This window comes from Myotis yumanensis, unplaced genomic scaffold (assembly GCF_028538775.1).
Source record: "Myotis yumanensis isolate MYYU_CA2020_CCGP unplaced genomic scaffold, mMyoYum1.0.hap1 SCAF_1, whole genome shotgun sequence".
NCBI classification, from domain to species: domain Eukaryota; kingdom Metazoa; phylum Chordata; class Mammalia; order Chiroptera; family Vespertilionidae; genus Myotis; species Myotis yumanensis.
Window position 1 is genome coordinate 28,550,516 of NW_027223752.1, and position 25,091 is coordinate 28,575,606.

Here is a 25,091-nt window from a genome sequence, read left to right on the forward strand (position 1 = left end):
TTGGAGCACGAGGTGAAGCTTAAGGCTCTGAAACTATAGTCAAGGTCCTTCTTGCTCTGTGCTGACTAAAGCAACTGAAATACCCTGGAGCCCGACACCTTCCCAAACGGGGCGAAAAGCAAGCGAGGCCAGGCCCAGGGACAGCTGCGGCCCCAGGCACCACCGTACTTGGAAGTGCAAAGAGCTACAGGCAAAGCTGGGTGCAGGCATCTCTCCGCCCGAGGACCCTGCAGCCCACTGAGCACAAAGGAGGCAGTCAGATGTTTGTTGAATTAATGTACAGGAGGCACTGAATCAGTATTTATTAAAGAATTTGGCTAAGAAATATAATTTCACTGCTTACACTGAGGCTTTTTGTTTTATTTTCTACCTTTTAAGATATCAACTAATAACTCTTTTAAGGATTGAGATATACACCACATACTAATAAAATTTACCTACTTTAAGTATAGAGCTCAGTGGTCTTTAGTGTAGTCACAGATTGTGTCACCATCACCACAATCTACTTTTAGAACATTTCATGACCCCAAAGAGAAACCCTCTGCCTAATAGCAGTCACTCCCCGTTGCCCCTCCTCGCACCCGAGCCCGGGCAGCACTAATCCCCATTCTGTCCCTATGGGCTGGCCTATTCTGGCCATTTCACACAAATAGAATCATATAATATGTGGTCTTTTGTGACTGGATTTACTCAGCATTACGTTTTCAAGGTTCATCCATGTTGTAGTAGGTATCAATACTTTATTTGTTATGGCTGAATAATACTCCATTGTATGTAGACATCATATTTTGTTCATTCACTATATGATAGACAATTAGGCTGTTTTCACATTTTGGCTATTGAGTAATGCTGCTATGAACACTCATGTACAGCTTTTATGCAGACACTATGTTTTTATTTTTTCTGAATGTATATTTAGGAGTTTAATTGCTGGGTCACATGGTAACACACTGTTTAACTGTTTAAAAACTGCCAAACTCCTTTTCCAAACCATCACACTATCTCACATTCCACCAGCAATGCACTCGGGTTCCAATTTCTCGATATCCTCACCAACACTTGTTATTACTTGTCTTTTGATTACAGCCATCTAGTGAGTACTAAGTGAATCTCATTGTGCTGTTTTTGTTTGTTTGTTTTTGCATTTCCCTGATGCTTAATGATGCACCTTTGCAGGTACTTATTGGCTATTGGCCATTTGCATATCTTCTTTGGAGAAGTAGCTGTTCAAACTCTTTGCTCATTTCAAAACTGGATTTTCTGTCTTTTTACTGTTGAGCTGTCAGAGTTCTGTGCAAATTCTGGGTATGCATCCCTTGCCAGACATGATTTGCAAGAATTTTCTTCCATTCTATGGACTGCCTTTCCACTTTCTAGATGGTCCCTTTGGAGCACATAATTTTTAAATGTTAATGAAGTCCATCCTATTTAATTTTTGTTGTTCTTGTGCTTTTTGGTGTCATATTCCTTAATACATAGAGATTTACTCCTATGTGTTCTTTTGGGAGTTTTATAGGTGAGCCCTTACATTTAGATCTTTTACCATATGGAGTTAATTTTTGTGCACAGTGTGAGGTAGAGGTGCCCAACTTAATTCTTTCACATGTAGGTAACCAATTGTTCGGGTACTACTGTCTCTTCAATCGCAAGTTGAAAAGACTGTTCTTTCCTCAATGAATAATCTTCGCACCTTTGTTGAAAAGCAATTGACCATACACATATGGATTTATTTCTGGACTCTCAATTCTATCTCATGGAGCTATCCCAAACTCCATTGTCTTGATTACTTTAGCTTTGTATTCATAGTTTTAAATGCTGTTTAAAATTCGACTCACTGCTACCAGGCTTCAGTTCTATTCTTTTTGGAGAATCTCAGCAAAGACCTGAGGATAGGGAAGCTTATCTTTAAACCAAACAGAGATCATTAACAACCTCTCTCCTTTTATAAAGCAGCTGTAGTGTGAGCAAAATCTTAGGAAAACAACATAGGTGAACAGAATTTGCTATTGTAATAAAATTAAACCTACAATAAGTTCTTCTCAATAATCTGAGTATACATGATCATTCTGCTACAGGATAACCAGGAGCAAATGGTAAATAACTCATGTGGGTGAATGTGGGATATCAAACACTTATACTTAGAGCAAATTTATCATTTTAACTAATAAACACATTTATAGGGTTCTTTTTTTTTCCTCTATGGCTCATTTTTTTCTTCCCTCCTCACTTGTAATGACCTTTCTTCCTGGAAAATGGGGACTCCTGTGTGTTCCTGAAACCTCCATCTAACAGGCACCCCACCCCATGGAGTAAGAGCGAGGTCTGGCAAACTCAGGTCTAGGAATGGCACTTCCATGTGCAGCCGTCAAGAAGCCGGGGGAGGGGCTGCAGAAAGGCGGGAGCCACCCAGCAGGGGAGGAGACCCTGGGGGAGAACCTGTTGCGACAAACTGATAAACGTTTCTCAACATTCACTCCCCTTTCTTCCTCAAGTTGGAGGGGAGGCGTGCCCAGCCACAGGACTACCTCTGCAGACTCCCTGTTGCTAGGGAGAAGTGGGCCTGGGATCCAGTGCTGGTCACTGATGAGTTAGCTGGAAATGCCAAGCTTCCAAAAAGGCTTTTTAAAATGTGGACGGATTTAGCAGGCATCTGTCTTTGCCCATCTTCCCAACCCCCATTCATGCCTGGAACACGGACACAATGCCAGTAAGAACAGCAACCACCTTATGACCAAAAAGATGAAAGTCAATGCATTAGGGTTAGAAGGCAGAAGAGAGGAGTCTGGCTGCTCAGTTATGTCTCTGCAGAGCTGCACTAGCCTTGGACTGCCTGCCTCCAAACTTCTTGACATGCAATAAAAATAAATCCTTTACCCACTGCCTTTTTTGTTTCTGTAACCTGCAAGGTATGTTCTCCTAAATTCAGTGGTTTGCAAACTGCGGCTCATGAGCCACATGCGGCTCTTTGGCCCCTTGAGTGTGGCTCTCCCACAAAATACCGACTTCTGCGCATGGGCCACGTTTCAATCGCACTGTACGTGCGCGCCCGCACGTGGTATTTTGTGGAAGAGCCACACTCAAGGGGCCAAAGAGCTGCATGTGGCTCGCGAGCCGCGGTTTGCTGACCACGGTAACTAATCCAGGGTGATTCCTAACCCCTCCTACCTTCTACCTTCAGCTCCACCCTCCATGCAGAGGGCTTCGTCCCCATCTAAGTACTCTCAGGGAGCCTCTCCACTAGAGGGAAGCTTTCCGCCTGGCCCCCCATGCCTTCTAAATTCATATTTCTCGTCTAGTGTATTTGTTTGTGCACGGCCCCTTTTCCGCTAACTACTGTTGGTCTTAGCCTCCAGCAGTAATCCATCCATGGCAGGGGAGGAGGCAGAAGGCCAACCTTGATCCTACCCTCCCCTGCTCAGGTCTGACTCCATGGGAAAGAGGGGAAGTTAAATGGCTTGATTAAAGGCAAGCCAGCCTCACCAGCATTCGCCCCTCACCCCTTGCTGAGCGATTAGCTACCACCAGATACTTCAGGCTCCCGGCTGGAGAGCCTGGTCACCAACCACTTAGCTCCATGAAGACGGGACGCTGGGGACATGGAATCACCATGAGAGGCCCGGAGTTCTGATATGAGGAGACCGCCCAGCAGGCTCTGATAAAGCTGCCTGGATTGGCATTTCAGCCCCACTCCTGACTGTGTGGCTTGGACAGTTACTTAACTTCTCTCAGAGATAACAAAGCCACCTACTTTTGCAGAGTTAAAGAAGATAAAAAGTGACAACTATACAGTGCCTAACACAGTCCCCAGCCTGTAACAAGTGCTCAATGAAATGCGGGAGACTGTTATTATTTAGGGGTTAAGAGCCTTTGAAGTCAAATCTAGATTCAAACCTGTCTTCACCACCTGCCAGTTATGTGAACTTGGGCCATTTCCTAGTCTCTGCGCCTTAATGTTGTCTTCTCTAAGCGAGGAAGGTAACTCACTCACTCAATCATAACTACCAAAGGCAGGCCTGTTCCACACCAGGTTTTACACTCAACCCTGGGCAAATGAAGGCGAATTACATGGACCCAGTCTCTGTCCTCATGTAAGTTACAGTCTTGTGAGGGGGACAGACAATGATGGAAATCACAAGGAACTGTACTGAATGCTACAAAGGAGGCCTCTACATGTCTCAGTGACAGGGGAACGTGCCCTCATCAGAGAGGCCAGAGGGAGGAGACGCCCTGGAGAGCAGGGGAAGAGCATTCCAGGGGAACGGCATCTGCAAAGGCTCTGTGGGCCCACGGGCGTGGGAAGTCCAGAGAGGGCCAAGATATAAGTGTGGAGACAGCCTGGGGAGGGGAGTGAGGTGGTGGAGGTGGAGTGAGGTAAGGAGAGAGGACAGACAGGCAATATCAGACCTTTCGTCTAGTTTTATCATTATCGTAAGAACAATGGTAAGCTTTTAAGAAGGGCTTTAAGTGGCGTGTGCATGCGCACGTCAGACACAGGCAGTGTGCATTTTGAAAAGCTCACTCCGCAATGATGTGGGAATGGAAAGGAGGAACACCAGAGGTGGTAAGGCTTGATGCTTTAAGAAGCCAGAATAGCAGGTGCAAGTGAGAATGTCTGGTGACTTGAGCTTGTTGGGAAATATAACCCATGTTTTAAATCAGAGTTAAATCCATGATTATCAGTTTTTGGGTCAAGCTGAGGATCGTTTCCCCCCAAAAAGGGGCACAAATGCAGTGCACTTGATGTTCTGTACAGTTTCAGGGGAGTCATAGGTCAACTGAGGCCACAACCATGGGCCACAGCTCTTAGGTCAAACCTCATGAATCAGGCAAGGCAGCTTGATAAACTCTGTGAACGCATCACTTGGTTTTACTGGTACCTCTGTCCTGAAGCTTATACTCTGCTTGTCAGACCGCCACTCTCTGTTCCCTCATCTCCTATCCCTGTACCAAATGTCCTGAGAGGATGATGACAAGAGATCAGTTTTCCTTGCCCCATGAATAGGAGCTGCCTGATGACCAACAGAGCAAGGAAAGGTCTTTGTCCCTTTCATCCGTCAGATCCTTATTAAAAACTCCATCTCTTCTCTTAGTCACGTAATTGGTTCAAGGAGGAAGCAGATGAAAACAGTGCGTTACGCTCTTTCTACCCTACATTCTAGAATCCGTACAGAAGTCAGGTGTTGTTACCAATGCTGACAGTGTGTACTGCTCGATGGCTCTGAATCTGAAGTCAGAGTAAGAGGGAAGGGTCGAGAGAACTTCAGTTTTGTTTTTGACAACGTTGTAGGTTAACCATTTTATGTGAAGCCAAGAAATAGATTATATTCCACAAAAATTTTATGCATGTTATATATTCTTTTCTTTAGGGCTTATAGTACAGGTAATGAAGCATTTGGAGAATTGCTAGGGATTCAAGAAACATTCAGAATGTAATCCTGCCCTCAGGGAGGGTGTGGTCTTATTGAAGAGACAGTTCACCCATGAAGTAAGTGGCAAAATACAATAAAGTGATAAACTTTGTGACATAAATTCTAACGCTCTAGAGATTTAAACATGGCAAGATAAATGCGGCTATAAAAATAAGGATAACTGCAGGAGACAAACTTAACCAGGTATTTAGAGCCGCAGTAGCCAACCTTTTGGACCTCACGGACCACCGAACCGGTTGGCGACCACTGCTTTAGAGGATAAGAAGGATTTGCCTATGTGGACAGGTGTCAGCAAAAGAATAACCAAAGACAGAAATATGATAAATCACCCACTCATCTATTCAATCAGAATTTCCGAAGTCTCTACACTATGGTCTGGGCACTGTGCTAGGCTTAGGAGTTTCAGAATCAAATCAGACCTCATCCTGGTCTTCCAGGGAACTACAGCCCAGTGAGGGAACAGTCAGGTAATCTATAAAGACACTAGAGCAAACTTTTTGACTCGAGGGCCACAATGGATTCTTAAACTGGACCGGAGGGCCGGAACAAAAGCATGGATGGAGTGTTTGTGTGAACGAATATAAATTCAAAGTAAACATCATTACATAAAAGGGTACGGTCTTTTTTTTTTTTCAGTTTTATTCATTTCAAACGGGCCGGATCCGGCCTGCGGGCCGTAGTTTGCCCACGGCTGCACTAGAGTGTTGTAAATGCCACAGTCAGATAAGTTAATCCCAGCGTTCCACTGGAGCACAGTCCAAGGCATCTAAACTGGATTGGGAGTGGGAATGGGGTACGGTTAAAAAGGAGCAGTGGAGGACAAATAGAATTAGCCATATTGGGGAGGAAGGGGGCAAGAGGAGGTAGATGGTGCCTGGGCAGAGAGAACGATATGTAAATAAAGGGACAGAGAGCAAACATGCCACGTGATGGGTGGGAATACTGCTTCGCTTCCACAGGCTTCACAGGAGATTACCTCTGCCACCTGCTTTCCAAAGCATACAGGTGCACCTTCAATCAGTAACACAGAAGACCAGGCATCTGGGCCCTTGCCTGAGAGCAAAACTAGCTCTGGTCAAGCAGTCAACTAGAGAAGTTACATTCAGGGCTGCCTAACTCACATGCAATCCACCCATTCCTCTACATGACCAATAGCTTATCTTTGGATTATGCTGGGCCACAAAGGACTTGGACTATATTAGTTGTGTCCCTCACAAAACTGTTTTCTTTTTAAAAAAATCTTCACCGAGGATGTTTCCCAATTGATTTTTAGAGAGTGGAGGGAGGGGGAGACACACACACACAGAGAAACATCGATGTGAGAGAGACACAGAGATTGACTGCCTCCCACACGAGCCCCAACCAGGACCGGGATCAAGCCTGCAACTGAAGTACGAGCCCTTGACTAGAATCAAACCCAGGACCCTTTAGTCCGAGGGCTGACGCTCTATCCACTGAGCCAAACAGGCCAGGGCCTCACAAAACTGTTTCCATTGACTTGCACTGTAAGAATGTGTTGCTTTTGTGTAGGTCGTGAAGAAGTAGCCCTGTGAAACCCACTGCTACATTGGCTTGTTGAGGGCACCACTGCTTCATTCAGTGTCCTCTGTACAAAGTATGTAAAATACTTCTTATAGAGTAAGAGCTAGGAAAAAACTTAATTTTCCTCCAGAGTATTTCTTTTTAAAAAATAAGAACTACCTACTCTGATTTATCATGCTTCCCTTTTTGTCCTGCCTATTAGGAGACTTAGAACCAAATTTAAACTCAATTATAATACTTTTATTTGGCCTTATATTTGAAAAATGTGAAGTATTTGGCCCTGATTTTCTCTTTATACTTTATTATTTTACTAGAGTCCCAGTGCTTGGATTTGTGCACTGGTGGGATCCCTCAGCCTGGCCTGCACCCTCTTGTAATCCGGAACCCCTCGGGGGATGTCGGATAGCCAGTTTCAGCCCGATTCCCGCAGGCCCGATCCAGACAGGAGGGAGCCCGATCCAAACAGGAGGGAGCCCGATCCTGTGCATTGAGTGTCTGTCCCCAGTGGTCAGTGCGTGTCATAGTGACTGGTCCGTCGCTTAGGCATTTATATATATAGATTATTTTATTGCATGTGGTTTTACATTTGAAGACTTTGTGCAACTACAATCCCACCTGCAGAAAACCACCAGAAGTGCATAAGTTGGCAGTTTTGAGTCCCATAATTCAGCCACAGAGCAGCAGGCTGGCATGGCAGAAGGCAGCAGCCTTCCTTCAGCTTTGCGGGGGGGTCCCCCCGCCCCCCATCCCTCCTGCCAGTGGCACTTTGCTGGATGAATGACTGCAAAGTATTCTGCTTCCGTCTTTAAGCTGAATGCTAAGTGGAGAGGAACAGTCACACAGAGAGGCTGAGTTCTGAGTGTGGCAGCTGTTCACCTGGAGGACAATGGGAGCCAGCAGCTCAGGGGACAGCATGTGACCTGGTCAGAGGGAGGGGCTGACAGACTTGCTATTTAGCCACTAGAGCTACTAATCACCCCAAGTAAGGTTGCAGGTTTTCAAGAGGTCTGCTTCTTGAGAATGTTTCTTCCCCATGTTTATGAAAAATAACTGCTTAACAGAGCTGACCTGAGGGTGTCTCTTTTCTTGATAACAAAGGCTATTTGGGACAACTCAAATTCCCTGCATAAAAAGAGGAGGGTAAGTAATGTACACATGCATGACAGTAATTTCTATCTGAGAATAGTAGAAAGGATGAGAAAATATAAAACAAGAGGCCTGAGAGGAGTCATATTTCTAAGACAGCGTTGTGGTTTTGAAAATGTCAAATTCCAATATCTGATTAATAACTATGAATAATTCATTACCTAATAAATTTTACAGCTCAATCATAGTTAAAAACACACAACTCTTGTCAAATTCCAAAATATCTTCATATGGGCTTGTCACATGTCTTAATTTCTGCAAGGAGTAAATTCAAAGTGAACGGGAGGGGGGAACCTCAGAGTCACTTTTCAGTCCAAAAGACATAAAAACAAGTGATTCCTCTACCTAACAACAATAAACACACACATAAAACCAGCACAGCAACTTCCAAACAGCTTTTTTTCTTCACCACATCATCTCACAACCAGGTTGGCTTTCCAAATTACATCTCCATTTTATACTGGGGATACATGCTATGCTTTACTGATGCATCTAGGGCAGCGGTTCTCAACCTGTGGGTCGCGACCCCTTTGGGGGTCGAACGACCCTTTCACAGGGGTCGCCTAAGACCATCGGGAAACACATATATAATTACATATTGTTTTTGTGATTAATCACTATGCTTTAATTATGTTCCATTTGTAACAATGAAAATACATCCTGCATATCAGATATTTACATTACGATTCATAACAGTAGCAAAATTACAGTTATGAAGTAGCAACGAAAATAATTTTATGGCTGGGGGTCACCACAACATGAGGAACTGTATTAAAGGGTCGCGGCATTAGGAAGGTTGAGAACCACTGATCTAGGGACATCCCACATATCTAAGCTCTTCCCCTCTGATATCAGATCACTAGTTAACCTGGATTTGGGTTTCAAGAGGGAGGGCTCCCTGATACCTATGGAAGCCCCAATATCAGTACCTGTAGGTTTGAAGGGTGAGAACAAAGGGAGTAACAGAGAGGCTGCTTTTTTACTTTGACTAGTGATGCTCTTTCTTCTGCGAACTTAAGAGAAACTGGATCTTTTTCTTTATAAGCATAATGAGAAGGAATAGAGGGTAAATATCAAAGCCATTCATGCCAACAGGCAATATTAAGTCATCTTTCTCCATGCCCTGAAGTTACACACCCACACTCTGTGGGTCCCAGTTCAAATTCTACAGATCAGACAAGCGGAGTTGTAAACATTTCATGTGCAAAACTCGCCTTTTCCAAAGACAGGCATGGCTTAGCATGTCGCCTTCCTTCTTTAGAACTTTTAGGCACAATTATGTCCTCAGGATAAAAGGATGGCAACACAAAGCTATGTGCCTATAACAAACATCTCATTGAAACTAGCAGCAAAATGAGATGAATAACCACAGAATATACACGATAACTTGTAGTGATAAGACTCACAGAGTAAGGCAATGTTATGCTGGTTACTTGCCCAGTTCAGGACTACAAGAATAAACAGGACCTTTTCCCACCCAAAGCGAATGGGTACGACACAGGACAGGACGAATCTGCTACAAGATGCAGTGGCAGGTACAACTCTGACAATCTAGGCTGCCAGGAATTTTCCTCAGGAGGTATATGTGCTTCTGTAATAGAAATGTAATTTGAGAAAGGGGCAGGCACTTCCCTGTCTCTTTATAACAAAGTAGTAATTGTTAACAATTGAAGAATCATCACTCCTCTCTTGGGACTTTGCCAGCTCAGCAAGAGACAATATCAATTTTCAGATGTTATCTTTCTCAGTAGTCCAATTCTTAATGCATTTCAGAAACAGAGTCGTCCCCCCCCCCCCCCCCCCTTAAGTCAAATGAACGCCCTTTGGGTGGGTTCTTAGAAGTACCCCCCGAGGTCTCCCCAAACTAAAAGCCAGTTGCTTGCTCCCCCACTCCCAGGTTGTTCAGCTATGCTGGTTTTGTTTCTGGATGTAGAAACAGTTACTAAACGAAAGAGGCCTCAGGACAGGAAAGCTTGAAATTTCAATGGCTGGCAGCCAGGCGATTTTGCCATGTAGAGGGATCCACATCCTTCTTGTGTGGCCGCAGCCAGGTTGAGGCTGGCAAAACACACTGTTAAAACATCATGGGTGTGACAGCCTATAATGAAGGAAGCACTGTGACCAGTTGCTGGAACTAGGTGATACAAACCTGACTGATTCAGGGTTTTTCCTGCTTCCTTACCCTGCGAATTAAAGCCATTCTTCCTAGGGATGTCTGCTCTACGAATATACCTGGTGGGTATGGTATGGTGAAGTCGGTGTGGCCTCAGGAGATGAGAACTAGGCTTGGCAGGGAGAAGCTGGTTTCGGTCACAGGTCCCTGGGAAGGGGGTCACCGCATGTCATGCAGGGTCACAGGGAAAAACACCAATGTGGTCAGAAGACAGAGGCAGGGGCGAGGGGAACGTCTAGGCCAGGGCTGTATTTGGGGTTTCCTTGGGAAAGGCAAGGAAGGGCAGGGTAAACAGCTGAGGACTAGCAAGTCTGAGTATTCAGACCAGAATACTCAGATGGGCTTTGGGCTACAGGCCTCTGGCTGCTTGGTACCCAGCCCTGGAGGGATTTTGGGCAAGGGAAATTTTAGCTTGCCCTGTGAGAATTCTTGAGGAGGAGGTTGGAATATAAAGTTGGGATCAGTTGGTTTGCATATGAAAGGCCTGCTCCTGGGCAAGCTGTTACTGTCTTTAGGAATTAGCTAGGCCTGGGAGGGGTAGTCTCCCTGGGTCTGTAAGGTCCCCATCCCCCGCATGCCAAAGCATCAAGAACATGGAAAATATAATTGGCCCTGTGATATACAGATGCCGAATAGACAATACAGAATCTAAGAAGACACAATGTACGTATTAAAATACTGAAAACTTGCCAGGGGCAGCTAAGTAGGGTTCTTTAGTCCCTAATATTCTTCAGCACAGCTCCCTTTATTCTTTGATAGGGGCAAATGTCTTCTCAGCCTTGCAGACCAAGCTGCAAACACTTGAAACCTCTAAGCCAGTGGTTCTCAACCTTCCTAATGCCACAACCCTTTAATACAGTTCCTCATGTTGTGGTGACCCCCAACCATAAAATTATTTTTGTTGCTACTTCGTAACTGTAATTTTGCTACTGTTATGAATCGTAATGTAAATATCTGATATGCAGGATGTATTTTCATTGTTACAAATTGAACATAATTAAAGCATAGTGATTAATCACAAAAACAATATGTAATTATATATGTGTTTTCCGATGGTCTTAGGCGACCCCTGTGAAAGGGTCGTTCGACCCCCCAAAGGGGTCGCGACCCACAGGTTGAGAACCGCTGCTCTACGCCAACCTGCCGGCCTCCCTTAAACCCACACAGAAAGAGGTTTAGGACTGGTTACAGCTGGTGACGACTTTCATTTGTAACCGTGGTTGAAGGGGCCTCTGCCCAGGCAGTGATTCAGTCTACGATGCATTTACACAGGAAGAAAGCAGGCACTCCGGTGATGGGCTGTGGACTGTGGGGCCTGCCTCCTCACTCTGTAAACTACCGCATCTCCCTGCTCACAGAGGCAGCCCACTGCCTCTCCCTGCGTTACGCTGTGCGTGGGAGGCTGGACTTCTGAAGGGCTCTGACCCACTCTGTCTTCTGAGTCCATGCACTTAGCATGTGCTCTCACCCCTTCAGCTAATCACAAAGCCCAGCAGCCCCCATCCCTACTTATGTGCACAGCTCAGGCTGCGTGGGGCTGTTTGCAGCAGTGATTTAAGTGTTGAAGGGTAGGCTCTTTCCCAAGGCTTCTTTGAAGATGATGCTATTTTGCCATGTAATGTTCTGGGTGGACTGTAAAGGATACTAATGAAACAGGCTCAAGGAAAGTGATATTATAACTGTGGCAGGTCCAAGTCTCCCAGTCCTGGAAATGGATGGACATGAGTACTTCTTGGCAGGCCATCGGTTTGGTTTGGAGCTTGATGTCACATTCATTCTTTTGGCTGCCAGCCTCCTGAAGGAAACACTGACCTTCTCGCTTCAGTTTTCTATATTTTCTTAGTTGTTCATCATTGAACGGACTGCTTAGTATCAGAATTAAAGCACCGTTGGCTGAGTATTACCGATAGAACGCTGGCTGTTTTCAGTTTCTCTGGTACATTTTGGTAGGTGACCAAGCCGTGGATTTGGTGTTCCCTTCTCTCCCCTCCTTCCTTTTTGGAAAGAGTTTGGATGGGCTGGGGAAAGACATCTGAAGCTTTCTGATCCAACGTAAATGAATCCTGTGGTGGGTAAATACTTTTCCTCCCTCTTTTGCTCTCCTGGGGTATTTGGATGAATAATGCTTCTCAAATAAGTTTATAAATATTCCCCTAGAGGTAAGAAGAGTATTAAGCTCATAGCAGGTGTGCCATTAATGCTTGAGAGTGTAGGGTAGAGCAAAGAGGAAAGCAATCATCAAAACCTTGTGGTGTCATAGAATTTTCTGAAAAGTTTGGAAGGCCACCGCTGTGAACAAAACATTGAGTGCAGCGCTGGCGAAGTGTGGACACAGCCTCACAAGACCAAGTCAGGTCAGTCCTTCAGTGTAGCAGCTCATTCTGGATGGGTGGTAGGATGGGGTTTATGGTTTGTTTTGCTGCCAATTATGGCATATGCTTATCTTAACTCAAAATAAAGCATCATTAATTTAAATGACCTCACCAAAAATTTAAAAATTGTGTTGTTTTTTTTTAAATTTTAATTGGTCCCTTTTTTGGTCTCCCATTATCTGCAAGTCTAGTTCACAATTAACCCAACTCTAGTCTAGAAGCCTTCACTAATAAATAATCATGCCACTGCAATTTGATCTACAAATATTATGTTTTTCGGTTTATTCTGTTACATTTTACTTGTAATTCAATTATGGCTTTAGTGTCTTTCTTTGATTGGCCTTGCTGCCCCCATATTTTTAAACAAAAGCCTCTGTAATTACAAGGAATTTATTACTGCCACAGCGCCACCTACTGGGGGGCCATTACAGAAGCAAGATAGGTGTAGCTTAACTTTGACCCACAGTTTCTAGAGTCCTTCTGAGCTTTGGTTTTATAAAATCCCAATTTCCTTGTCATTTTGAGAAACTATAAGTTCTTTTGATAGCTACCGAGTCTCTTGCTGCAGCATAAAATCAGCAAGTTAGAATAAAAAATATGCTCTTACTGTTACCTTAAATTGGCCCTGACTTCACCGACTTTGATTTTCTCTGTCCTATCATTGTAGCAGGGGCTCCAGATTGTGTGGGCAAGGGTTTGGATCTGGCGAAAATAACTTGGGGAGCTTCCAAAGATCCTGAAAAATGTAAAAAAATCCCTATTTAACACTTTACTTGATCTTGGCTGAAAGGACAAGAGGTAAAATCTAAAACTAGGATTTAGGGCATCAACGTTCTCCCAGATGCTGCCATCCCACTTCCTACCAAACACCAAATCCATGCTCACTTTCTTGCTTTCCAACAGCGTAACAGTGGGTAACCAACCCACATTCTTATCCCTATGGCTCTGGGGAAAGAAGAACTTTTGGGGAGCAATAAAGGGCGCAACACACTAAGGCAGCGGTTCTCAACCTGTGGGTCGTGACCCCTTTGGCGGTCGAATGACCCTTTCACAGGGGTCGCCTAAGACCATCCTGCATGTCAGCTATTTACATGACGATTCATAACAGTAGCAACATTACAGTTATGAAGTAGCAACGAAAATAATTTTATGGTTGGGGGTCACCACAACCTGAGGAACTGTATTTAAAGGGCCAGAAGGTTGAGAACCACTGCACTAAGGCAAGCATCTCAAGACCTTTATTTATTTTTATCTTTAATCTATTATACTCCAGAGATCCACCCAGGATATTCAACAACTATAGAATGCATGGTGACAAAAATAAGAATCTGATGGTGAAAATAGCTCATTCCACTGAGAGCTGCCAGGCAAGTAATTTCACTTGCAAGTTAAAGCGATTTCTAGGTCTTTAGGGTTTCAGCTCCACTGGGTTCACTTCATAGTAAAATCAGTTGTTTTTTTTATCTTGTCTCACAGAGAGACAGAGAGGTGGGCAGGCAGAACCACACTGATGTGCTGATGCCGCATCCTCATGCAAGAGCATGAAGTTCAAGTGCGTTTTACCAGGACCCGAAATAACAAACATTTAACAAGGACACTGCTTCTCGCTTCTTGTAAATAGAACCCACCATTGGTTTTCAAAAGGTGGTAAGGTTTCTTCTATCAACTACAGACCATTAAGAGCTTAAAACAAAAACCAGAAGAAGAAAGAAGAGGAGGAGGAAAAGGAAGAGGAGGAGGGGGAGGAGGAGGGGAAGGAGAGGGAGAAGGGGGAGTGGGGCAGGTAGAGATTGACTGCAGGACAGGACAGGCGCAGGCAGAAACTGAGGGGCAGCACTGAGGCAGCTGGTATGGCTTCAGACCCCTACAATAATGGTAGCTGACATTATCGAGTCAGCATGAGAGAAATGTGAGTTATCTAATCTGCCTCTCTGCTATTTTAGTTCACCATCGCCACTTCAGAACTCAAGAACACCGTGGTCATAAAAAGGGAAGGCATTGGCTTTGGCTTTGAGCCAAAGGCCTTCACTACAGCTTCCTTCTCAAATTTCCAAATTTGCTGACTCTATACCTTCCCTTCCATGGCCTGAATATACAGAATACATTGCCTAAGGTAAGGCAGTTAAGGGAAAACATCATTCATGGGACATTCCAGGCACTCCGCTAGGAGCTTTCACATTCACTACCTCATTTAATGTTCATAATAAAAATGTCACTGTGCCACCATCTGTGCAAAAGGACTCTGAGTTTTTTTCAACAGCACTCTGAGATGAACGACTATCTCATTCAGACTGCCTGAGAACAAAGCCACTCAGCTTTATGGCCCGGTTGGCTAGACTTGGAGAAGGGTTAAGGGACCAGGGAACAGACTTTTGCTATATTCAGGGACTCATTAATAACCATGTTAACCAACTGAGTTAACTGGGTCAGATAGGGGTATAAACCTTCAAAACCAGTTTAGTGATTCCTGGGTAGGCACAGACTTCCCAACTATGAGAGAGATGTGTAAATTTTTTGACTTATTATCTTGTAGGTTTAAAGAAAAATGTTTCTAATAGCAACTTAACCTTTTTATAGGTCACCCTTCTGAAACCCCTTTTAAATCTACACGATATAGAAAAACATGATTTTTGTTGAAACAATGAAGTGCCAGGTAGTTATTTACTAGCTGTATAAATAACTCTAATAGGATTAGTTACTACTGTTATACTAAGGTAAAATGTTTATTGGGAAGTATGGAAAATGTCTGAACCTATTACATCAGGTACACCAGTGTTTTCTGAAGGACCAGGACCATCAGAAAAGCCATAGAATAGAAACAAGTTCAAGGGACTGTAGAGGCCAAGAGTCATGTGGTGACAAGAGCAATAAATAGGCTACCTAAACAAGGTGAGCAGAATATATGCTTATCTGACATAGAAGGGGGAGAAAGGTAGCTATTAGAACCCAGGGAGAAGTGTAAGTTCTCTTTGCTCTGTGGTTTTATGCTGATATCAAATTCAGTATGAAGGCTACAAAATCTTCGAAGTAACTTCAACAGTCAGTAAATATTAACTCATGATCAAGATGCTGAAAGTTTGACCTACCTGGCCCCTCAAATTTCCACCTTCCTCAGGCAGAGTGCATGCAAAGAGTTCAGTTCAGTACTTAACTTATCAATTAGACTTGCAGATGAAATAGGCCAGGTTCTTGGATCTCTTAGGCTTTGTGAACCTCTCTAGTTTCAGATTTGAAGAGCTACAGGAGCTCTAACCGCTGTACTAACGAGTACCCTTCCAACTAGACCATGATTCTCTGAGCCACACACTCTCAGTCCCTAACAGTTCCAGGCAGAAATTTTATTTTCTTAAAAATAATTACCATGTTCTAATAATTCTTTTTTCCCCCCGAGGGTAGGGCAAGTTGATGCACATCAGCTATTTCTTGAATTCAGGTTCTAAGATTTTAAGTGCAGAATAAAAACTTTATACTTTTATATTATTACCTTACCTGGGTGCAGTTTCAGAATCTTTATATATCGCCTCATTTAATCCTCATAGTAACTCTATGGGATATATGTCATTATCCCCATGATACAGTCAAAGAAACCTGGCTTCTCAGAGATCTTGTAATCATTTTAAGGTGCGTTATGTCAAACCCCCCGCCCCTCCTCCCCGCGCACACACACATTCCTTGATGGCTCCCGACTGCTCTTAAGACCAAGCTCCCTGCACGGCTCATAAACTGCCCCTGCCACCTGCCTTTTCTCTTGCCACTCCCTGCTCATGCCCCAGTCCCAGCCACACGATGGCTTCCAGAACACGGCTTTGCCCTCTTCCTAGACCTCCTTCCACCCCACGCCTCCCCTCTCCTGGCTGACCTGTTGATATTCAAACCTCAGCTTTGGATGTTTCTTCCTCTCAGAAGCCCTCTCTCTAAGAGCTTGGGCCAGGTTGCCTGGGTTTAAATACAGCCCCACCATTTACTAGCTGTGAACCTTTAGGCACGTTTCATCATCTGCCTGTGCCATTACTTCTTCAGCTGAAAAATGGGGAGCACAGTTCCTCTATTATATGCCTGTCTGTGAACAAATGAGTTTTACATACAAAGCGATCAGAACTGTGCCTGGCACACAGCAAATGCTCAGCCAGTGCTGTCTGTATGATTCCACTCGTCCCCGTCCCTGGCTTGTAGAGCCCTGAGCATGCTCCATGCTGACTGTTCTCTCGCCCTGAGTCTGTGGGGTCCCCCACAGCAGGGACTCAGTGCCCATGTATGTACCTCAGTGCCCAGAATGTTACTTTTCCCACAGGAGGTGACCAATAAGAAATATGTGCATTGAAGTCAAGTGATTTTTCTTCCACTTTCCTGGTTACTTACAAGTGCTTTTTTTATGAATTATTTACTCATAGAAAACTCTCCGTGGACCAAGGTCGCCTAACTTCTACGTAGGTTCCCACACTGAGAGGCTCTGGGCCCTCAGCACCTACCTGGCAAGAGACCATGACATCAGCATGACAGGCCTCAGATCAAAGCCCAGAGCTCTCGCTCTGCAGCCGAGCACAATCTGCTCCCGGCCCCTCAACTTTCTGAGCCTCAGTTTCCTCCTCTGGGGCAGGGGAACAGGAAGATCTAACTTACAGGGCTGTCGTGAAGACTATGAGAGATAACTACACGTGGAAATACTAGGTAACAGTAAAAACAGTCAAATACAGGCATTTTTTTTTTTACTAAATACAGCAAATCTGATAGGATCCTACCGAACTGGGAAACTTCAACTATCCCAACTATCCAAAAAACCATTCAATCCCCAAGTGTCAATATCATTTTAAAGAGGAATGTATCAAAAATGCCATTTGCCAGTGCATGGAAAGCCTGAAAGCCCACGGGAGCTCTCTTCGAAGGCAGAAGAGGGAGGGTGCTGATCCCAGTATCCTCCCTGCTGAGCCAACTAACCTGAGGAGTTGGCGATGGGTACGACTGCAGCAGAGTTAAGGCTGCTCTGGACTCCGTTCGGCTGCCCTTCCGTGGTGGACCCTCTGAAACACAAGCAGTTGGTTAGACACGTAGACAGAAAGGCAAGGTCAAGTACAGACCCTCCAATGGCTTGCTTCTTGCTCTTGGCGCTCCCTCTCATGTGGCTCATTCTCTTGCTTTATTTCAAGACCTTGTTGAAATGTCCTCTTACCAGAGAGGGCTTCTATGCCCAACCTATCCTCTCCTTCTGAAATATTACATATTTTAAAGTGACTGTCCATCTCTCTCCACGGAATGCAACTTCAAGAAAGCACAGGCTTTCATAGCTGCTGTGTCTCCAGTGCTTAGAACAGTGCCTGGCAGCTAATAAGCAATCAATAAGCATCTCTTTATTGAGTGGACAAATTAAATTCCTGGTACTAACTTGAATAAGTCATAAAGAAACAAAAAGACATTTAAAAAAAAGCAAGTTTCATTAGAGCAGTGGTTCTCAACTGGAGGAGCGAGGGGGGACAGATTTTGCTGCTGCACCCCACCGCTGCATAAGGGACATCTGGCAATGCTGAAACATTTGTGGCTGTCACAACTGTGGGGCCTATTGGCATCTAATGGACTGAAGCCAGGAACGGTACTAGACATCTCCTAAGGGCACTGGAGAGCGCCCTCAGACAAAGCATTATCTAGCCCAAGATGCCAATGGTGTTGAGGTTGAGAAGCCATTACACAGAGGCACCTCCCCTCATGCCAACTTTAACAAGAGATGGGATAGAGCAGCGGTTCTCAACCGGTGGGTCATGACCCCTTTGGCGGTCGAACGACCCTTTCACAAGGGTCGCCTAAGACCATCCTGCATACCAGATATTTACATTACGATTCACAACAGTAGCAACATTACAGTTATGAAGTAGCAACGAAAATAATTTTATGGTTGGGGCTCACAACATGAGGAACTGTATTTAAAGGGCCAGAAGGTTGAGAACCACTGGGATAGAGTATATTGGGTTCCCCACCATGTCTGAGAAAGTCTATGACCAGCTCAATGCCCTACAGACCATTTCAGGTCTCCCTGTAGTTCTTTTTTTGGGGGGGAAGGGGAGGAGGTGTTTACAAAAATTATAATTATGAAATTGTATAACTGGTTGCGTAATATCTGTTATCCTTGCTAGATTATTTGTAAATTCCATACACAGATTGTCTCAGTCTTATACAAAATTGTACCCATAGTGCATTTTGCACACCTTAAGTATTTAATAAATTTTTTTTGAAATAACCTGACCCAATGACCCATAAACACACTTACTTGTTGGGTCCATCTACCTTGATTTTAGTTGATGTGTAAAAAGTTTAGATGGGAGATTAAAGTTTCCATAGGCTCGGTTTTTTCTTTGTTCCCCAGAATCCAATCCCACCCTTAGTGCCCCCTCCCAGCACTGCTTTTCCATCCATTCATTCACACACAACATATTAGGCATTCCCTGTGCTCGGTACTAGTGAGGAGGTAGACACCATGTGAACACATAAGTTATAAACTGTGTGATAAATGTTAAGGAAAAGAGTACAAGATGCTAAAGATAATGAAATGGGGAACCAATTCAGATGGCAGAGGGAGGGGTCAGGGATGTTCGTTTTGCTGTCTCGCCCCACCGCTGTAGAAGGGAAACCTGGCAATGTTGAGGAAGTCATATTTCAGCAGAGTCATGAAGTTATGAGAAGCATGATCCCGGGGCAGAGAGGGGCTTATGATGTCCTAGGAGCCTTTAGAGACCAGCAAGGTAAGGGAAAGTCAAGCAGCGTTTGACAAACTTGTCCATCATACAGCGTCCAGGGCCTTCGGTTGGAGCTGCTGACCCAGTGAGCTCAGATACAGCCTGAGAACGCGGACTCTTTACAGCTCCCAGGGAAGTCAGGGAAATGCTGGCTAGTGGGTAGAGGAAGGTGGGTGAGTACCACTTGGAGAGTCCGGCAGAGGCTTAGGTGCCCAGGTGGTCCCTACACTGCTGGTGGAGACAGGTCCCTTGAGAACACACCCCAATCCTGATGCAAGGATCACGCTGCCTTATACTCCACCCCCGCCCACCCTCACACCACTAAGCTGTGGTTTGGTCCCCACCCGCTCTTACCCACTTGCCTTTTGAGGATGCCACAGAGCCTGAGAGGAGAGAACCGAGTGCAGGGCTCCTCCCTTTCCCACAAGCTGCACCCTTGCTTACCTGCATGGGGAATGCCTATGCGTTTTATTTCAGCTCCTTATAGACCCCCCACAACCACCCAGAGCATCCACAGGCTGGTATTTGCTCTTCTAGGCCCAAGCGAAAAGGGAAATGTTCTGCGGGGCCTAAGATGAACTCTTTCTTTTAAAGAAGTTAAAAGCCTTTAGGGTCATTTACCTGTGTGAGCAGCAGCTGAGTAAAAAAAAAAAAGCCCGGGACTGGTCTCAGTTTCACAGGGACACCCCGAGTGTCAGCTGTAAAAGGGAAGCAAGGCCCTAACCGGTTTGGCTCAGTGGATGGAGCGTCGGCCTGCAGACTGAAAGGTCCCAGGTTTGATTCCGGTCAAGGGCATGTACCTTGGTTGCGGGCACATCCCCAGTGGGAGGTGTGCAGGAGGCAGCTGATCGATGTTTCTCTCTCATTGATGTTTCTAACTCTCTACCCCTCTCCCTTCCTCTCTGCAAAAAATCAATAAAATATATATATATATATATATATTTATATATATATATATAAAAAGGGAAGCAAGCCAGCCAACATTTGGGGGTCAGGAGAAGAAATAAAGGCCATACAGGAGATTCGGAGGTTCGACCTAGAGAGTTCAGGGTCCCCAAACTCTCTCATCTTCTCCCTCTGCCCTCTAGAACAGCCATCTTACCCTACGCCCTCACAAGCTTTCTCCTGTTTCTCACGCAAAGTCTCCTGACCCTATGCCCCCTCTGTACCCAGTTCCACCTCCCTCCACCCTCCGCCCTCTGTCAACTCCCATCACAGCCCTCACGTCACCACTGATTCATGTGAACAACATTTCTAGGGACTCTACTGTCGCTAGCGTAAGTCCCCCTTCCACAGCCACCCAAGAGGAAATTCTGAGTGAACTTTTCCATGAAAACATTGGTACACAAAATGGTTTGGGTCTGTTTTTACTACTCTAGGCACATTATGGGTAAATATGCTTTTGTTGTGATGATGTCATTTCCTTAGGAAAATACATTTCAACTTCTGAACAGCCCATTTGTAAACGAGAACCTGAAATACACTTTGTCTAGAGCAGTGGTTCTCAACCTTCCTAATGCTGCGACCCTTTAATACAGTTCCTCATGTTGTGGTGAACCCCCAACCATAAAATTATTTTCGTTGCTACTTCATAACTGCAATTTTGCTACTGTTATGAATTGTAATGTAAATATCTGATATGCAGGATGTATTTTCATTGTTACAAATTGAACATAATTAAAGCATAGTGATTAATCACAAAAACAATATGTAATTATATATTCAATATGTGTTTTCCGATGGTCTTAGGCGACCCCTGTGAAAGGGTCGTTCGACCCCCAAAGGGGTTGCAACCCACAGGTTGAGAACCGCTGGTCTAGAGCCTGCAGTGAATTTGCACTTGCTCATCTGCTCCTGCACTGGTTCTTGGCTGCTCTCCTGGGAATACCTGTGTTTTAAGAGATACACAAAAAGGTTTGTATGCGCTTCCTAAGCTGCCTCTAGGTCAGTTACTGTGTTTTAACATCAGGATAAAGGGGCCTACCTCATAGGGTTGTTGCAGATTAAATGAGATGGTGGATGAAAAACACATCTTAGCACAGTGTCCGACATTATATTAAGGGCTAAATAAACATAATTTGTAATTCTTACTCAGGAATATCGACAATCTTTGTATTCCTTATAAGTTTACTACACACAGAAATGTTAAATTGGATGACTCACTGACTCCAACTCAGTTTGGACTGTTAGTGCTAAACTGTAGAATGACTGCAAGACATTCAGATCTGAACGTTAACAGCAATTTGCTATTAAAATCTAAAGGTAATTAAATGGCAGCCTACGAGACAGAAATCTCAGTCAAAATTATTCTAAAAATCCTTTAGGAAAAAAGATCTCATTTGAGATTCAGAAACCAGCTTTTAATAAATTTAACACACATTTTTCCTTCCAGTATCAGAATGAATCACTATTTTTTTTTCAGTTGTGCACCAAATGAGGCACTTGGCTTGTAGCAAGGGGCCGTGCTGTGTAAAATGCATCTGTGAACAGGAGAATAACACATATACAGGGCCGCTCTTCCTATGAGAGGCTCATGGGAAATGAGACTGATTGGAGGAACAACGCATCTCCTGCCTTCTCCTGAGTGCAACATCAAATGGAATCAGCCACTTTATTGAAACTGTACTTTCTCTTTCTCTCTGAATAGCCGAATGTGCAAAGTTAAATGTGTGCTTGATGCAGCTCCGTGACCTGCTGTTTTCTGATCACAGTTCGTATGGAATAGAAGAGGTGGCTAATGATGGACTCGGAACCACCGGAGTTGTGAAAGCATCAGAGTTTTACAGTGAGAAATACTGAAAAGGTGGGAGAAAGGTGCCATTAACTGTACTTCACACAAATCCTATCTGCGAGCATGAGGTGTGACCGTCTGGTCCTGTCAGTGCTCCTCCACTGCTTTTCTTGGGGAAGGTGCAAGTTCTAGCAGATACACAGTGTCAGATGTAGTCCAAGGTGAGCATTAGAGGCTCAGTACAATCTCAGCGGTGGTCATGGGCTCAGAGAAGGGTCTGGACTGTTTGTTTAGAATTGTCAAAAGCTGCTGAAGGGCAGGCTTCCTGATTAGCGGAGCCACTTAAAAACTGAGGTAAGAAATGTGGCCATGCATGGTAGCAACAAAGAATTAGAAGAATTCCATGAACAGTGACAGCTCTTTTTCTTGGGACATGTTCAGAGCCAGCACCTGAAGAGCTTCCTTGAGTATTAAATGTACACGTCCTAACCCAGACTCCAATTCTCTCGCTCCATTCCTATCTACCCCTCTTGCTCTTGCATTCTCCCGAGCCTGGCACGGGCACTACGCCTCCGAGGAAGGGGGAGCAGCCTCCTGGGCCTTTCAAAGACATTGTTCAATAAAGTATTACAAATAATCTCTCTGTAAGCCGAACGGTGCCTGCATCTATCATTTTGAAAGATTGTTTTGAGTGCAAGTCTCTACTTAGGGAATACAAGTTGATCAAATAGCTGGCTAGGAATTCCACCGGCATCCAGACCAGACCACACCGTACAGCAGCCTATATGACGTACCATCACCAGTCTAGGTGGGTTATAACGAACAAAATCCCCATCATTCCTTTTGCTGGTAAGGCTTCTGACAGGCTTTTTGGTGAACCTTTAGCTCCTTTATTTGTGGTTTCCTCTGTTCTTTCTTCCCCCCGTTATTTTGATCAGTGGAAACTTTTCTGAAAGTGATATCCTTTCTTTGAGACCTGTTTTGTTCATTACTTCACAAGGGTGACTGTGGTTTGGTGCTATATTGCTTCTCTCTGGGTTCTTTTCAAGGCTTTCCATGTCTCTGACACAGGAGTTCTAGCTTTCTGTTTCAATGGTTTAGTGAACGTTTATCTTGGATTCATGCCACCACACCAAGGATGACCTTTCTGTAGAAGGAAGGACCCACAAAAGGAACATACTCAGGTTTTACAGGAAGAGTAGAGCTAGCCATGCTGACCTCGCCAGGCTGTGGCAAACAGACCTAGTGGCATCTGTGAAGGTCCTGAAAAGAACCACCCCATTTTTATAAAATACCTGTGACAACCAACCTCTTTCAATTCCCAAAGGAGAGAAGAAATCTCAAGGCACCAGTTAAAGAACTGAATTCCAAAGAAAGAACACGGACTTTCCTCACGGATGAAGTATTTTACAGCTTTCCTTGCAACACAGCTAAGTGCACACAGACGTATGTGTACCTCCTCCTTTATCAGTCCAGGGATTACATATATAGGGTGTCCCAAAAAATGTATACACAGTTTAACAGCTGATAACTCACTTACTTTTCACTTCTTTTCAGGTTTTTAATACTTTCAACAATGATGATTTAAAAAAAACAACAACTTAACTGTGTACACTACTTCCCCCATAAATCTATTTTTTAAAATTAATTTCAGAGAGGAAGGGAGAGGGAGAGATAGAAACATCAATGAGAGAGAAACATTGATGGCTGCCTCCTGCACGCCCCCTATTGGGGATTAAGCCTGCATCTGAGCATGTGCCCTGACCAGGAATCTAATGGTGACCTCCTGGTACATAGGTCGATGCTCAACTACTGAGCCACGCTGGCTGGGCTCCTTTTCAGGTTTAACTGATTTAAAATAATGGGTGAAGCCAGACTAAGCTTTGAACAACAACAAAAAATTATCCTAAAGTGCCACTAGGCTTTTACTAATGGGGAATACGTAAAAGATAAAGTTTATGGTACAGACCGGCAACAGCTGACAAATTGAGGGCACACAAATACCGAACAAAATGATATTTGATGTTTGCAATTTCATTGCTTCAGGTTATCACAGTGCCTAGACCAGAAAGTTTGAGAAGAAGCATTGACCAAAAAAGTTATTCATTTCTGTAGATCCTTTTACATTTTGAAAATGAACTGTTTGTTAATAAAGACTGACTTTATAATCATTCAAAGTGGGTACACATTTTTTTGGGATACCCTGTACATTCTACAAATAGAACCTAATATGCTGATCCTTAGCAATAACAATTAGAATATTATTAATTTCGATGTGGTTCCAAAACCAATTCAAGAAATACTTAGTGAAGTCAACTTTTATGGAGTAGTGATGCATAGGATTCCATTTTATAAATATACTACACTTCACGTAATTGGCTATATTTGTCATTATATTCCTTTTAATTCCTAAAATTACTTATATGGGCCTTTTCTCTTTTTTTAATCAATCTTTCTAGAGGTGATCCTCTCTATTGTAATGTTGATTTCATTCATGTCCCACGTATTTAATGAACACCTACTATGTGCCAGACACTGTATGAGGCACTGTTCTCTCATGTACTCCCAGGCACAGGCTGTTCTTGGCAATGTCTGTATTTTTATTTCATTGTGATTAATTTACTGTTGTTCCTTTTATTTAACTTCTCAAGTTAAATGATTAACTCATTTTCAATCCTCCTTGTCTTTTTCATAAACACATTTAAAGTTACAAGTTTACTTCTGAGTGTAGTTTTGGCTATCCCACAAATTTATGTAGTACTTTCATAGCCATTCAGTTCTCAATGTTTTATGATGTTCATTATGAGTACCTCTTAAACATGAGTATTATGTTCTCTATTTTTTAAAATTTCCAAACAGCCTTTAAAAAAAAGATTTTAAAATTATTTCTAATTTAAATGCATTTATTGTAGTTAAAAAGTGTGAAATATTTGATACTGAATTTTTAAGTGTGTGGAGCCTTCATTTGTGATATAT

The 25,091-nt window shown here is 43.9% G+C and overlaps 1 protein-coding gene across 9 annotated transcripts in view; it reads right to left on the reverse strand.

The window, feature by feature from the left end:
• TTLL5 (tubulin tyrosine ligase like 5) overlaps nt 1–25,091 on the reverse strand; it is a 272,026-nt gene that overhangs the window by 22,896 nt on the left and 224,039 nt on the right. For 7 of the 9 annotated variants that reach the window (XM_070416253.1, XM_070416261.1, XM_070416235.1 and 4 more), the window contains 2 exons: nt 17,598–17,680; nt 13,276–13,398 (listed from right to left, as the gene is read on the reverse strand). The exons of 1 other annotated variant lie outside the window; for it this stretch is intronic. In XM_070416253.1, coding sequence (XP_070272354.1) covers nt 13,277–13,398; nt 17,598–17,680 — 205 coding nt within the window. In that variant the 3' untranslated portion in view covers nt 13,276. The remainder of the gene's footprint in view (nt 1–13,275; nt 13,399–17,597; nt 17,681–25,091) is intronic. One more of the 9 variants, XM_070416271.1, reaches the window with a different exon arrangement.